Raw genomic sequence first — 13,458 nt, 5'->3', positions numbered from 1 at the left:
GAAACCAGAGGGTATTCATGATGTGTGATTATGTTTACTCTGAATGTGAAAAGTGTCCCTATTTCTGAATATCTTTTTCTATGGTTGAGGTACAGATGTATTTAAGATATATTTTCAGATTTCTGTTTTCCGAAACCATTATTTATTCCCTCCTAAATTAATTTACTAAGTGTTCAGGTGTGGATTTAGTACATCATTTGGCAGTGCTTTGCTATAGAGAACCAGGCACTCCTGATTTTTTCAAATAAAGTTACTATTAATGTGGGCTTTTTTATAACAAGGAAAGAGCTAGGAACACAAATAAATCTTACAGATAACCTTGAAAAATTGATTGGAGCCACACAGGGAGAAACCTATTTACCAGAGCAAAGGGAAGGAGGAGTGGAAATAACTCAGGGTCACTCACCAGGTTTTTATCTTTCTCTGTGTGATATATTAAACCAAAACCAAGATTAAATTAGTGCCCCAATGAGCAGAACAAACAAAATGTGAAGTAAGCCTTTGTCCTTTTTTCCTTTTGTTTTTGTCAGGCTTTTCTTCAGGCCACTGGTTACAAAGCCACTGCCTGCTTTTTCACAAAGTCATAAGGGGAAGAGATATTGTGATTGCTGGATTCTGCAGTTAACAGTAAGTCCAACTACTAAATCACTTTATCTGTATATTTTTCGTGCTGTACAATGCAAAGTCAAGGGATATTTGGGGTAGGAAGGGAATGTTCTGGATTACTTTGTTTCTCCATTTGACTAGTACTGTTTTTATACTATTAAACTATTTTTATACTAACAAACTATTTCACCTAGCCTGTTTTTTTTGGTGCCGGCTCCTGTGTTACTGATTTGATCACAGCGTATGCGGAGTGTGGTTTCACCTTTTCACTTTCCATTTTCATTAGCTGGGGATATACTTGGTTCCTTTAAGAAAGTAAGAAAGCCAGTAGAGATCTATGGGTCTTACTCTATACAAGTGAACCAACACAAGATCTTAGTCCTATCCACAGGGATGTCAGGGTCACATTGACCCAGGGCCCTGGTTTATCAAATGCATAACAATTTAATTTAGCTTAGAAAATATAGGACACAAATGTAATTTACCAAAAAGGTCATAATACCAAAAGCAGTAGGTATATTACAAGCATACATTGTGTATCAGAATACTGATATATCAGCTGTATATTTTTGTAACTTCACAGACATCACATGTTGCATATTCGTTTGATATACTGTTAATAGCTAGGACTTTAAAATTTATTTTGTAATATTTTTTTTTGCCTATTCACTTCATGCCTCTAAACCTAACTAGTCTGTTTATTGGCGAACAACACACAACAGGAATACTGATACACTGGAAGCTAAATCAGGTAAAGTGTGAAAAATATATGACACTTAAAATAGGATTTGGGTGGGAGTGGTAATTAATGTCACAGAATAATTTTGTTTGTGTTCATTATAGGGAAATAGAGATGTTTTTTGACAATATGTTTGATTTCATGGCTTAAATGATTTAAGGAGGTTTTGACAATACAGGAAAACTACTTGGGTTACTTCTCTTGTCTCCCAATGAGGCTATCCCTAAAAGCATCAAGGCATTTCTTAAGTACTGGAAGGAACCAACTGTTAGGGTAACCTCTCTGTAAAAGTCAGCATATAATTAATCTAATTCATCAGAGCAAATTCTCCAAAGCCTCAAGAACTGGCTGTATGGCAAACCTTTTTTTCAGAAGAAGAGGGTGTGCACTGTTAGCATTGCTCCTCCAACTATTAATGTACTACAAAAAATTATCCCTTTCATCAGCCGAACCCTTCCAAATCACAAAAACATAATCAATGTATCTTTTATGGAAAACAAGATTCTTAGAGAAAATTGTGTTATTCCAAATATAAAGATGCTCAAGATACCCCAGATACAGATCCATTTTGTCTCCCATTGCAGTGTCATTTATTTGCCAATTATATCGATCTTTAAACTATTTTTTTGTAAGAACAACCTCAACAAAAATATATAAGTTCTGTGGGGGGTTGCATATCAGAGCGGCAATTTAAAAATTGTTCAATAGACTGTAGACCCTCAACATGTGGTATTTTTGTATAGAGACTAGATATATCAAAGGTAGCAAGTATAATATCAGAGTCTAAATCTCCTAAAGAATTAGGGCAGGACAAAAAATCACACGTATCTTTAATGTAGCTGAGCAAGTCCTCCACCAGGGGTCTTATAAAGCAATTCAGAAAGTTGGAAATCCAAAGTTGCTAACTGTCACTATGGGTCTGCCAGGTGGATTAATAAGAGATTTATGTACCTTTGGGATAATGTAGAATATTGGTTTAGTAGGATTATCATTCAACAAATATTTCAATTCTGCATCTGTAATAAAATACTTTGCATGAGCATCTTTAAGAACATTATCAGTGGAAATGTTAAATGTTAGTAGGATCAGAGGGCAAAAATGTATAAAAGATTTTGTCTTCTAGGAGGCATAGCACTTCCTGGTTGTACATAGTTTTAGACATAATTACAATCATCAAAGCATATCCCCTTATCAAGTTTATTTTTTATTTAGCATTTATTTAAGTATTGATTGAAATATATATATATATGTGTGTGTATATGTGTGGGAAAAACTACTTAAGTATTTACTAAATCTGGAAAAAAGACACACAAAAAATGGTGCGCTGTTTTACATTTGGTGCCCCACATGTTTCAGACATACATTTCAGACAAGCATGTTTCAGACATACCAAGATCAGAAAATAAAGGAAATGCATTCTCATCCATTACCTTTCCAATGTTACTCTCTATCAGGCGTCAGAAGATGTCCAAAGATGAATTGGAGAGGGGTGGGCAGAATGTGCTCTTGATCCTGAAAGGTCTCTATGAAAAATAACTGGATAACTGTGAATTATCAGAAGCCGGTCCTTTGGTCCTGTTATAGTAACACTTCAATCTTAAATTTCTGAAACACTGAAACATTTCCATCTTCAGAGAGAAAGGATTAACTTTTGGGGTAGGAACAAATTATAGTCCTTTGTTGAGTAAACTTACATAAGAAGATGGATCCATGGGTAAACTTGATCATCTCTGTAGTCTATGGTATCCCTTTTGAATTTACTGATCTTAGTCTTCTGTATATCATTGTGGTATAGCTCTAGATCAGATTTCAGAGCTTTCTCTGGAGTTTGAATCTCAGATTGAACACAGAGATCTTGAATCTTTTGTTTAATTTCTGCCAAAACTGTTTGTCTTAACTAGTTCATTTTTTGTGAAATCTATCACCACAAGAGACAAATCCAAATAGGCTTTGTTAAGGATTTCACACCATTGAGTGCAGAAGTCACTGTTGTGGGCCAATGTGGGCACCTTCTGAAGTTCTCTTAGTATTCTGTTGACCCTCCATTATTCACTTAATGTTTTAGCCTCACTTCTTTTTGAAAAAAGATAATTCAGCTGTTGCCATAGAGTATCAGAGTGTTTGTTCAAAAGCAAAAGTAGTGGTTTGCGTTTGTGTTAGACCATTGATTTCAGCAAAAATGTTAACCTATCAAAGATGGAGCAACTGACAAATAAATGACAAGATTAAAAAATAAAAAAAAAGCAGCACTCAAAATGTACCGATTCAAAATTAAGCAAAAAAGGATAATACTATATTGCAGGTGTGTGAAGGAAAACAAACATTAAAAGGAAAGAGAGATCCTGTCCACACACTGTATTTAAAAAGAAACAAAGTCAATACAAATAATTTTGTTTTTCATTATGACAAAGAAGGTGAAATAGATTCAACAGCTCAATAAAGAGAGCATAAAGGGTAAAAAGGTAAAGTAACTTTGTTTGTAGCTTGGCAAAGTAACTCAATTATCAGTAGATGGCTTCTGAAACAGGGGTGACAAGTCAAAGCCCTCAAGGGTAACAAAAGGTGTTGGAGTCTCGTAAAAACAATGTCTTCTGTTTTCTCCTCCAACTTCTTATCTAAGTTATGGTAATTGTTTGGAAGTCCAAGGTACAGCTACCAATAATGGCTCTTGTCCCATTGGCACTGTGACCAGATCAAAATTTACCAAGATGCAGGCTTGGTGTCAAGCAGTCAGGACAGATCAACATTTAAACGATACACAAGATGGTCCAAAGTTTTTCCAATAGATAACATTTTTAAAATGTATTTGATTTATGTTTTGTGTTAATGCATTGTGGGAATTTCATGGAGACTTGCACTTAAGTACAAATTTATAATATTTATATAATTTTTTATATGGCTTTTTTTTTTTTACTGTGGTGCACTGTTAAGCCATCAGTAGATGGTGCTGAAACACAAGAGAAAGCAGAAACACAAAATGGAAAATAGAAGATTTATACCAATAGCCCTGCATTACAATATATTGCATCTTGTTGCAAATTATATCACAGACTTTGACAAATGTTATCAGAACCAGGTGCTACACATGTGTTTAATGAGCCAAGATAACAATTATAAACCTTATTGGAAATTTGGAAATCTACAGATGTTTTCAGTATCTCCAAAGAACCACAGAATCTACATAATGCAAGGTTAGCCTACAGTCTTATTAGGACATATTAGGAGCTTCATTTAAACTATATGAACCCCTGAGCAAAACTCTGATAACATTCCACAAAAAGCAGACAAGTGTACTTGATCACTTCTATCTGACCAGTGCGGTATTCAAACCTATAAAATATGATACAACTGTGTAGCTCAGGGATGGAGGCCACTGATTGAAGATGTTGTATGGAAGGTCATTTTATGTGACAGGACATCCACTCCTTCCAAACTGTATGAAATGAGCAAAAAGTCCAGCTCAGCATATTTACAAAAGGAGCTACAGAATCTTCCAATTCTGTGATCTGTACCAATTATTAATGTATAGAGTCCATCTTTAGCCTTGTGCTCGGTGTAGACACCATGTGGACATGGCTTTTCATTTTGTTACAACTCAATAAATGTTTTTTTTTTTTCTGTCTTGCAGGTCTTACAATGTCATCTGCCACTAATTTCACACAGAGCCTGGAGGAATCCCTGAAGAAGGTCTTGGTTGACTACCTGAGCAGCTGGAACAAGAATCAGACCCAGGCAAAGGAAATCCTGGACAAGCGTCTGGCGGAAGAAAACTTTGACAACGTCATCTGGTACCTGATGGTGATGATTGGCATGTTCGCCTTCATCATCGTGGCCATTTTGGTGAGCACGGTGAAGTCGAAGAGACGAGAGCACTCCGACGACCCCTACCACAAGTACATCGAGGAGGACTGGACGGCCAAGCTAAAGAATCAGATTCTCACCATGGACCATAACTTGCACACAAACCCCACGACAAAGTCCTACGAGGAGCCCTAATCACCATGACCTCTTCCCATTGACTGGCCATAGCAAAACTCAGAATCACAGTAGAGGAAGAGGTTCAGGAATTGTAGACCTGTAGCGCAGAAGACAGCTGATAGTTTAGCACCACCATGATTTCACCATCACAAAGTAAGCACAGAAGTTTTGCCATCTTTCCTTTTCCCCCTTTTTAAATATCACCTTTGCAAGACAGTTATTAAAATATCAACAATCAACACCTTGGAGCCAACTGTGTTGTAGTTGGACTGAGCAGTACTAGTACATTTAAGATCAGTACCAAAGATTTGTAACTAAAGTTGTGAATTATACTAATTATTTTAAGAATGTGATCTTTAATGCATTGTTGCTTTGTTTCAATCATTACATTCAATCAATCAAATAAATAAATGGGCTGTCGAGCAACAATCACACTGTAATTGCCCTGGTGTTATGCCATGGCAATAAATAAATCTTAATCTCATTGAATCATTGAAATGACTGGGTATTGATGATTCTTTTTTACTGAAGAAAAAAAAATCCTCTGCAAGAAATGTAAAAGTAAGTTATACAGCTTTTAAATAATGTATTCTTCTTCTTCAACTGGTTATCAACTTTACAATTAATATTTAAGCATTATAAGTTTACAGAATTAAATAAGTTACATATAATATGCCCAGTATTTTACAAACTGTGGCATTGAAGTTGATGTAATTATACCAGAGACCCAATGCTGACATGTGTAATCAGATTACCATCAAGCTGTTTTTTCGATTGTGTAAGTAGGTTGTGTAGCAATGTAATTGTTTTCACTTTTCTGGTGCAATTCACTATACCCACTCTAGGTGGCAACGTTGTCCTGCTCCATAGCTCCCCAGCTTCTCCAGCCTGCATTCCTCCCAGTGTTAATTGGGAAAGTGACCCAGCTGCTGTGTGGCCTCTTGTTTACAGTGGGGGCTGTGTTCATACACAGATCAACAGCTGAGAAGCCCCAGGCACACAGTAGTTACATGCTCCATGTAACTCTACCTTCCATTGCAGTGTTTACAGCTCCACATTGATCAGAGATTTTATTTTCGCTAAACCAGGTTGTCACATGAAAAAAAAAAAAAGTTACAATCCTTCTGTATTCCCTGTGCTTAGTATTCTTCCAAAGTCTGTTAAGAAACTGTTAAACTCAGCTCACACATTTTCAAGGGCTTGTTGGAGTTCTTGTGGAAAACTAGTAAAAGTGTTAAATGTGATTAATGCTAAAGCATTGTCTACAAAAATGCACAGATCATTTGTCATCTCATCAAAACAGTATTTCTCTCAAATTAAGAACCCACATTCCTCGTTTGCTTTATCATTACTGCTACATTTTTTTAAATCGCCTTTAGCATGGTTTATTAAGTGTGTATCAGATTGTTAACTCATCAGTACAGTATTTCTACCTCATGGACACTGACAGCCAAAATGAATTTAACATAATTTTAAATTAATTAAAATGAACTTAATTTTAAGATGCGGTTAGCCTTTCTTTATGTGTCCATACGTCCACTCCCAAGCTATTCAAATGTTGTAGTCAAGGTAGATGAATCTTTCATCAGTAGGAGTTATAAATTGGGGAATTCATATGGTATATTCATATTCATATGGAATTCCAATCTGGCAATAGGATGTACATCATTAACGCGTTTGACCTTTTTGATGAGTTCACATGACTTTAATAAATAAATCCTTCATTTGTATTAATGAGCGGAATGAACCGTAGTTTAAATTTACAATCTGTACATAAAATTTTTAAAAAAACTCACACAAATTCATAATCACAAAAATAAACACAAGTGTGAAAAAAATCATGAATCATCAATAATAACTGTTAAACACTGAATGAACTGACAAACTGGGTACAATGATTTCATCTTTATGTATGTATTTATTTCTGTATTTTTGCCTATACCGGCTCTCTTGTATTGGAATACAAGACAAGACAAGGCCTGTGCCCCGGCTACATTTGTACAACATCTGATCTGAGCGTATCTAAAGTTATTCGATCTGGCTCTGACTGATTGGCTGACAACCAGAGTTCCTAATAACCAATTCTAGGATTGTAATGGGAATGAAATTGCCGTCAAGATGAATCAATTTTCTCATAAAGCACAAACATTAAAAGCAGAGATCTGCTCATCTGTAGGCACATTAAGATGGATAACAAAAGCCTGCGGAAAACGAAAGACAAATATTACTAGTAGTACCACATTAAGGAGTTGTTGTTGACAGGGGTTTTGCTTTTCAATTTATTAAATTATTATGTTGGAATTTTTTATTTTTTTCCTGGTTTTCTTTTGTTTGTAGCCTATGAAGTTAGTTTAAATCTGTGATAAAAAAAATAGACCAGGACTATGTATTATCAGTATAGTCTTCACAGTTTTAATATTTTTTTAATGCTTCTTTTTCTAAATATTGTATTTGGAGGAATCAACTTGAAACAGATGTTTCATTAGTAGATTTTGTTACAGAGGAAAAGTCTGCTATAAAAAAAGACATTCCGAGGTACAATTCAACAAGCTGTAGTGTAACATATGGAGGATTGACTTTAAGAAAGAAAATTAAATACACTAGGGGAACTTGGATTTTAACCCTAGACAAACCTGAACCATCTATAAGTAGCATTTTATTTTATTTTATTTTATTTTTATAATTGAGTGCATGAAGACACTGTGGGAGAGTCGGTCACGTCCTCTAAGCAAGTGCACATGGACGAGACTCCGTGTAGTTCAATGACAGTGCTGTTTTCAATGGTGAGGTCAGGTGTTTTCTTGTTTTTCTTGGTGAACAAACCATTTCTTTTCTTTTTGATTTTTGTTTTTTGGTTATTGGTGAATTCACAGTAGACCTTCAGTTCTGTGTTGCTCTTGTCGGAGAAGATGTTGTTGGACATCAAGGAGAACAGAACACAGCCAAAGAACAATCCAAAGATGATAACCACATAGAGGGCGTCCCACACCGTTCTAGGTGCCTTAGTCATTTGCTTTGTGTGGTTCTTGTTGCTCTGCAAGAAGGTCATGAGAAGTAAGTCAAGTTGTGTTTTGTTCACTGCCTCCATGGCTCACACTGTAGAAGTAGAAGTAGAAGTAGGTGTTTTATTACACACCCTAGCTGCAATACACAATAAGACAAACAAAAGGGACATTACCCAGAAAACGTAAGGCAATTTGACAGTGTGTTTTCATAATTTGCTCTATTTGATATAAACTGTTTCTCACATATAGCAGGAGGTGACACAGGTTTTCTCGTAATTATAAGGGAATCAGGCTTTTTATTTTTTTAATGTATTTGACAATTCTGGGAAAAATTGACTTACACTCCATATAAGTGTTATATATTTACTCATGTCAACACCAAGTTGAATGCTTTAAAAACAAGCCCTGTAATTTGGAGCTTTTCCAAGTAAAGTTTACATGTTACTACTTTTGCTTTCTTAAACCATCATGGGAAGTTAGATAAAATAGGTAAATCTTTATGTTATAAATCTGTGACGGACATTTTGGATTGATCTTTTGGGATAGTGGTTGTGTGGGATGGGCACTGTGAGATGTGCCCATGACAGCAATCTACATAATGTCTGATCACATTAACTGCAAATACCTCATGAAAAAACAATATATTCCCATGTAGTGTTGATTGTTCCCTACGTAAGAAAAATATTAGTTGTAAAATATGTTTGAGGTTTTCATGTAAAATATTTTAAGTATGTGCCTTGAAGCTGTTAGTAATACTTTAGTTATTAACACAAACAGGGCACGTTATAAATGCATAATAACTATATTTAAAAATATTTTAATTTAGTATCAAAACTAAATATTTCCCAAAAATTCTAAAATTTAAAAAAGGATTTCAGTAAGAAAAATAAAAGTAATATAAAACAAAATATAACTTGAATTAGAACTCTGGAAAAATGTAGATCTGCAGAAAATATATTATTCCTTAATGAGAACCTTTCAAAGAAAGCTAAAAATAACAATCTCGATAGGATTCAGTTATTGCTACCAATTCCAGACCCCTCTATACTTACAGTATTCAACAGCCAGGTTATCGGCAAATTTAGCATGTCCCAAATCACAGTATATTATATGTAAACGTTTCCTTTCAAACAGTAGCAGATAGATGTGAGATTTGTCCTATAAAATCAGAGGGGGAAGTTAGACTTACCTTTGTATGAGTAGCATTTGTGGTCAGACCCCAGATCTAAAACTTAATGGTGATAGAAATTGGGGGGCTAACTAAAAACAAGCGCCAGCACCCTTGAATAAACCAATACAGTAATATACCATATCTAAAAGAAATTCACATTCTGTGAATTGTATAATGCATATAATTTACTCCATAATTTAAGTTTGACTTTCCTTCATGAAAACAAGGAAACAATTAGTTTCTACTTACATTAAGTAGATCCAGAAGGAGTGTGATGCAGAGCGCAAGTCATAAAGAGAACAGCTAGCTTACACTATGAGGTGTTTCAATTTAAAGAAATTACCATTGGGATAGACGCATTTCTCCCATGGATTGCATCATTTGCATACTGCCCTCGAACAAGAAAACCTTGTACTATTATGCAAGTGGCAAATTGGTTTTGTAACTCTAGACCATTTCAACATTTGTCCTTTGTTTTCCTAATTGCATAAAGACCTGTTATAAGGTAAAGGAATTTTTGAAGGTGAAAGGATTTTTTTCCCTGTAGCCTAGAGTATAGGATGCTTACAGGAAATGAAAATGTTTCCCATTGTTATTTATTTTCTTGTGTGTGAATGTTGTCATCTTTTAAGATTTTAATCCCCACAGAGCATTCTGGATAAATCAATTAAAATAATTCAGCCATAAATGGAATACATAATTTGCCGGGCATGTTAAGATAATTTACTGTTATTCGAAATATTTTTTTGTGACCATATTGTATTGTAAACATCAGACATAAAATACTTATAAAGACTGTTGAGTCCGTTTCCCTGTTTTTATTTAAATAGTTTATAAGCTAATGTTATACATGATACACAGTAAAATTAGTGGAAAGAGTGTTGCTTTATTTTACTTGTTTACAGAGAGTGTAAAATAAGTATTGAATATTTTTTAAGACTAACCTTGTTCAGCTTTATTTGACATAATCTGGTGAAGCAAGCTCCTGCCTTGAAATCTATAGGCCCACAGTGTGTTGGTGTTGCCATAGAAATGTGATGAATAGAAATGACTTCGGAACCCATGCAAGGTAATATACAATTTAGTCCGAATGAGGTCCCTGTTCCAAGCCTGAACATTTAATCAGTTGAAACTTGGGAGCTTTATTAGTTGTATGAAAACACAAAAATGGCTTTCTGTCATTGAAGAATGCGGCTTATGAAATGTGATATGCTTCAGAGCAGCCATGGTTCATACGTGTAAGCAGCTAGGAAAGATACAATGGAATCTATTCCCTTCTGTTGTGAATATATGCACTGTAAATTGCAGGCCTTGGATCTGGACAGATACTGCTAGCTTGCAGGGCTGTCAAATACATTAATGTGGGTTTTATATCTGCCTACTTCCACTGTGTCTTATACATATCTCTGCAATGGTGCTGCATGTTATACAAAAGGAACATTAATAAAACTGCATAATGAAGGAATATGCCACATTTTTATTTGATAGCTCAGGGGTAGGCAACCTTGGTCTTGGAGTACCACAGACACTTCTGTTTTTTGTCTTCCGTACAACCCTTCATTAATTAATTAATTAATCCAGTACTTGGATTAATTGGTCACAGTTACCATTAGTTCCAGGTATTCTGTAATTGATGATTGATAGATGCCTGCTAAACCTGTAGGACCAGGAATCCCTTGTGGTTAGTGTGCTTTGTGTGCCTGTACTTCTCAGCATTGAGGAGACCATTCATTCTGACCAAATCCCCAACTCCATTTGCAGAAATGCAGCTGCAAGCTTGCAAGGAACCTCCACCTCTACCATGCTTCACTGCTGTTGCTTGCAGAGACTAATTTGTGTACCGCTCTCCAGCCCTTCGGCAAACAAACTGCCTTCTGCTACAGCCAAATATTTCAAATTTTGACATCAGTCCAGAGCATCTGCTGCCATTTTTCTGCACCCCAGTTCCTGTGTTTTCGTGCATAGTTAAGTCACTTTGCGGCCTTGTTGCCATGTCGGAGGTATGGCTTTTTGGCCGCAAGTCTTCCATGAAGGCCACTTTTGACCAGACTTCTCCAGACAGTAGATGGGTGTACCAGGATCCCATTGTTTTCTGGCAATTCTGAGCTGATGACACTGCTGGACATCTTCCGATTGCGAAGGGAAGTAAGCATGATATGTCTTTCATCTGCTGCAGTAAGTTTCCTTGGCCGACCACTGCGTCTACGGTCCTCAACGTTGCCCATTTCTGTGTGCTTCTTCAAAAGAGCTTGGACAGCACATCTGGAAACCCCTGTCTGCCTTGAAATGTATGCCTGGGAGAGACCTTGCTGATGCAGTATAACTACCTTGTTGCTGTGCTCAGTATTGCCATGGTGTATGACAGTAAACAGTCTTCGGCAACCTCACCTTGCTAGCTGCGTTTGGCTGTTCCTCACCCAGTTTTATTCCTCCTACACAGCTGTTTCTGTTTCAGTTAATGATTGTGTTTCAACCAACATATTGAATTGATGATCATTTGCATTTGTTTGGTATAACTGTTTAATCATACACCTGACTATATGCCTACAAAATCCCTGACTTTGTGCAAGTGTACCTAGAACTGATGCTGTTTTGAAGGCAAAGGGTGGTCACACCAAATATGGATTTGATGTAGATTTTTCTTCTGTTCACTCACTTTGCATTTTGTTAATTGATAAATATAATCTATTAACGCCTATTTTTGAAAGCATTCTTACTTTATAGCATTTTTTCACACCTGTCTAAAACTTTTGCACAGTACTGTATATTCAATTTTTTTCTTCATTGGATTCAATTTCCAGGTAATGTAAACTGTCTTCTCACACCAGTGTGTAAAGCAGGGAAAAGCCAGAAATTACTTTGTAAGATGAGACCAGTTTCCCCAGGCCTCAATGGAAATTTGAGTATTAATTGAATTCACACCTTTTAAAACTACTCCTATGAGTCTGTTTATTCAACTGTGAATAAATAGAATGGAACCACAGGCATGGCATTACCTCAGAGTGTTCCTTCAAAGCTTGTCAGTTGCTAATCTTTTCCATTACAATGCTGACCTGTTGAATTTGTAGCTGGTCAGACTAGCTTGACAAGGAACTTGAAGTACCTTGCTAGATTATCTTGACTGCCCAAGCACTTTTGCAGTGCGTTTTATTACATTACAATTAATCAGCTTCAAAGGACTTATTTTCACATTGGAAAATACGACAGTTTTGTTGAAGGATTGCAGCTGGATTATGAAGGAATCGAGGTTGACTGGAAATCTGTATTGAATATTTTGTTGTGACGCAGTTCAGTAGTTAAATAAATACAAAGAATATTACTTGTCCAAGATGTAATTTGGTCTTGGCACTGGGAATAGATTGAGGAAACTTGAGCAAACGATAAATGTATATAAAAGCACATCAAGCAGTATGGAAACAAATTAAATATGGAAAAGGCTTAACTCATGGGCTTATGGTTTGCTGGGATTCATTGCCACACTCAAATCAATTGTTTCTCTACTACTTTATTCTAAAACATAGAGATTTACCTGCATATTTGTAATAATTTAATTCACAAGAATGCTTCCCTGGCATTAAAGGGGAACCATCAAACTAGAAAACAAACCAAAATGATCCAGGTGACACCTGAACTTACTGGCATGTCATAAGTCCCTGATCTATGGGGATGTAAGTTGATTGAAAAGCTCATCTTGCAGTTGTGCTTTCAAAAAAAATATTTGCTTGTTAAATCACAGGGTCAGGGTGTGACAGCATGAGCTGTAATAACTGCACACATATCCTGCCCCTAGTTCTTCCTTTTTTACTGAGACCCAAAGGCATACTGGAACTGGAACAGATTATGATGAGCAAGTGTGACGAGAAGCTGAAGCTTCAAATGTACAGAAATAGGATTTAGACTCATGATGCCAGTAACCAATTTACTCTATTGGCTTGACTGTGCTTGTGTGTGGATCTTTG

General features: G+C 35.9%; 1 protein-coding gene across 1 annotated transcript; it reads left to right on the top strand.

Annotated features, from left to right (window-relative positions):
* The first annotated feature begins 419 nt into the window (after positions 1–419).
* Positions 420–5,821, top strand: LOC136751400 (potassium voltage-gated channel subfamily E member 2). The gene is made up of 2 exons (XM_066706989.1): positions 420–627; positions 4,974–5,821. Exon 2 carries the CDS (start codon positions 4,982–4,984, stop codon positions 5,339–5,341), a length of 360 nt encoding a protein of 119 aa, XP_066563086.1. The 5' UTR covers positions 420–627; positions 4,974–4,981; the 3' UTR covers positions 5,342–5,821.
* The last annotated feature ends 7,637 nt before the right edge of the window (positions 5,822–13,458 follow it).

The sequence above is a fragment of the Amia ocellicauda genome, chromosome 6, assembly GCF_036373705.1.
Source record: "Amia ocellicauda isolate fAmiCal2 chromosome 6, fAmiCal2.hap1, whole genome shotgun sequence".
In the NCBI taxonomy this organism is placed as follows: domain Eukaryota; kingdom Metazoa; phylum Chordata; class Actinopteri; order Amiiformes; family Amiidae; genus Amia; species Amia ocellicauda.
This window is presented reverse-complemented; position numbering and strand designations above follow the sequence as displayed.

What these genes read in the sequence shown, in the direction of transcription:
- LOC136751400 (XM_066706989.1), top strand. Translation starts at nt 4,982, where the DNA reads ATGTCATCTGCCACTAATTTCACACAGAGCCTGGAGGAATCCCTGAAG.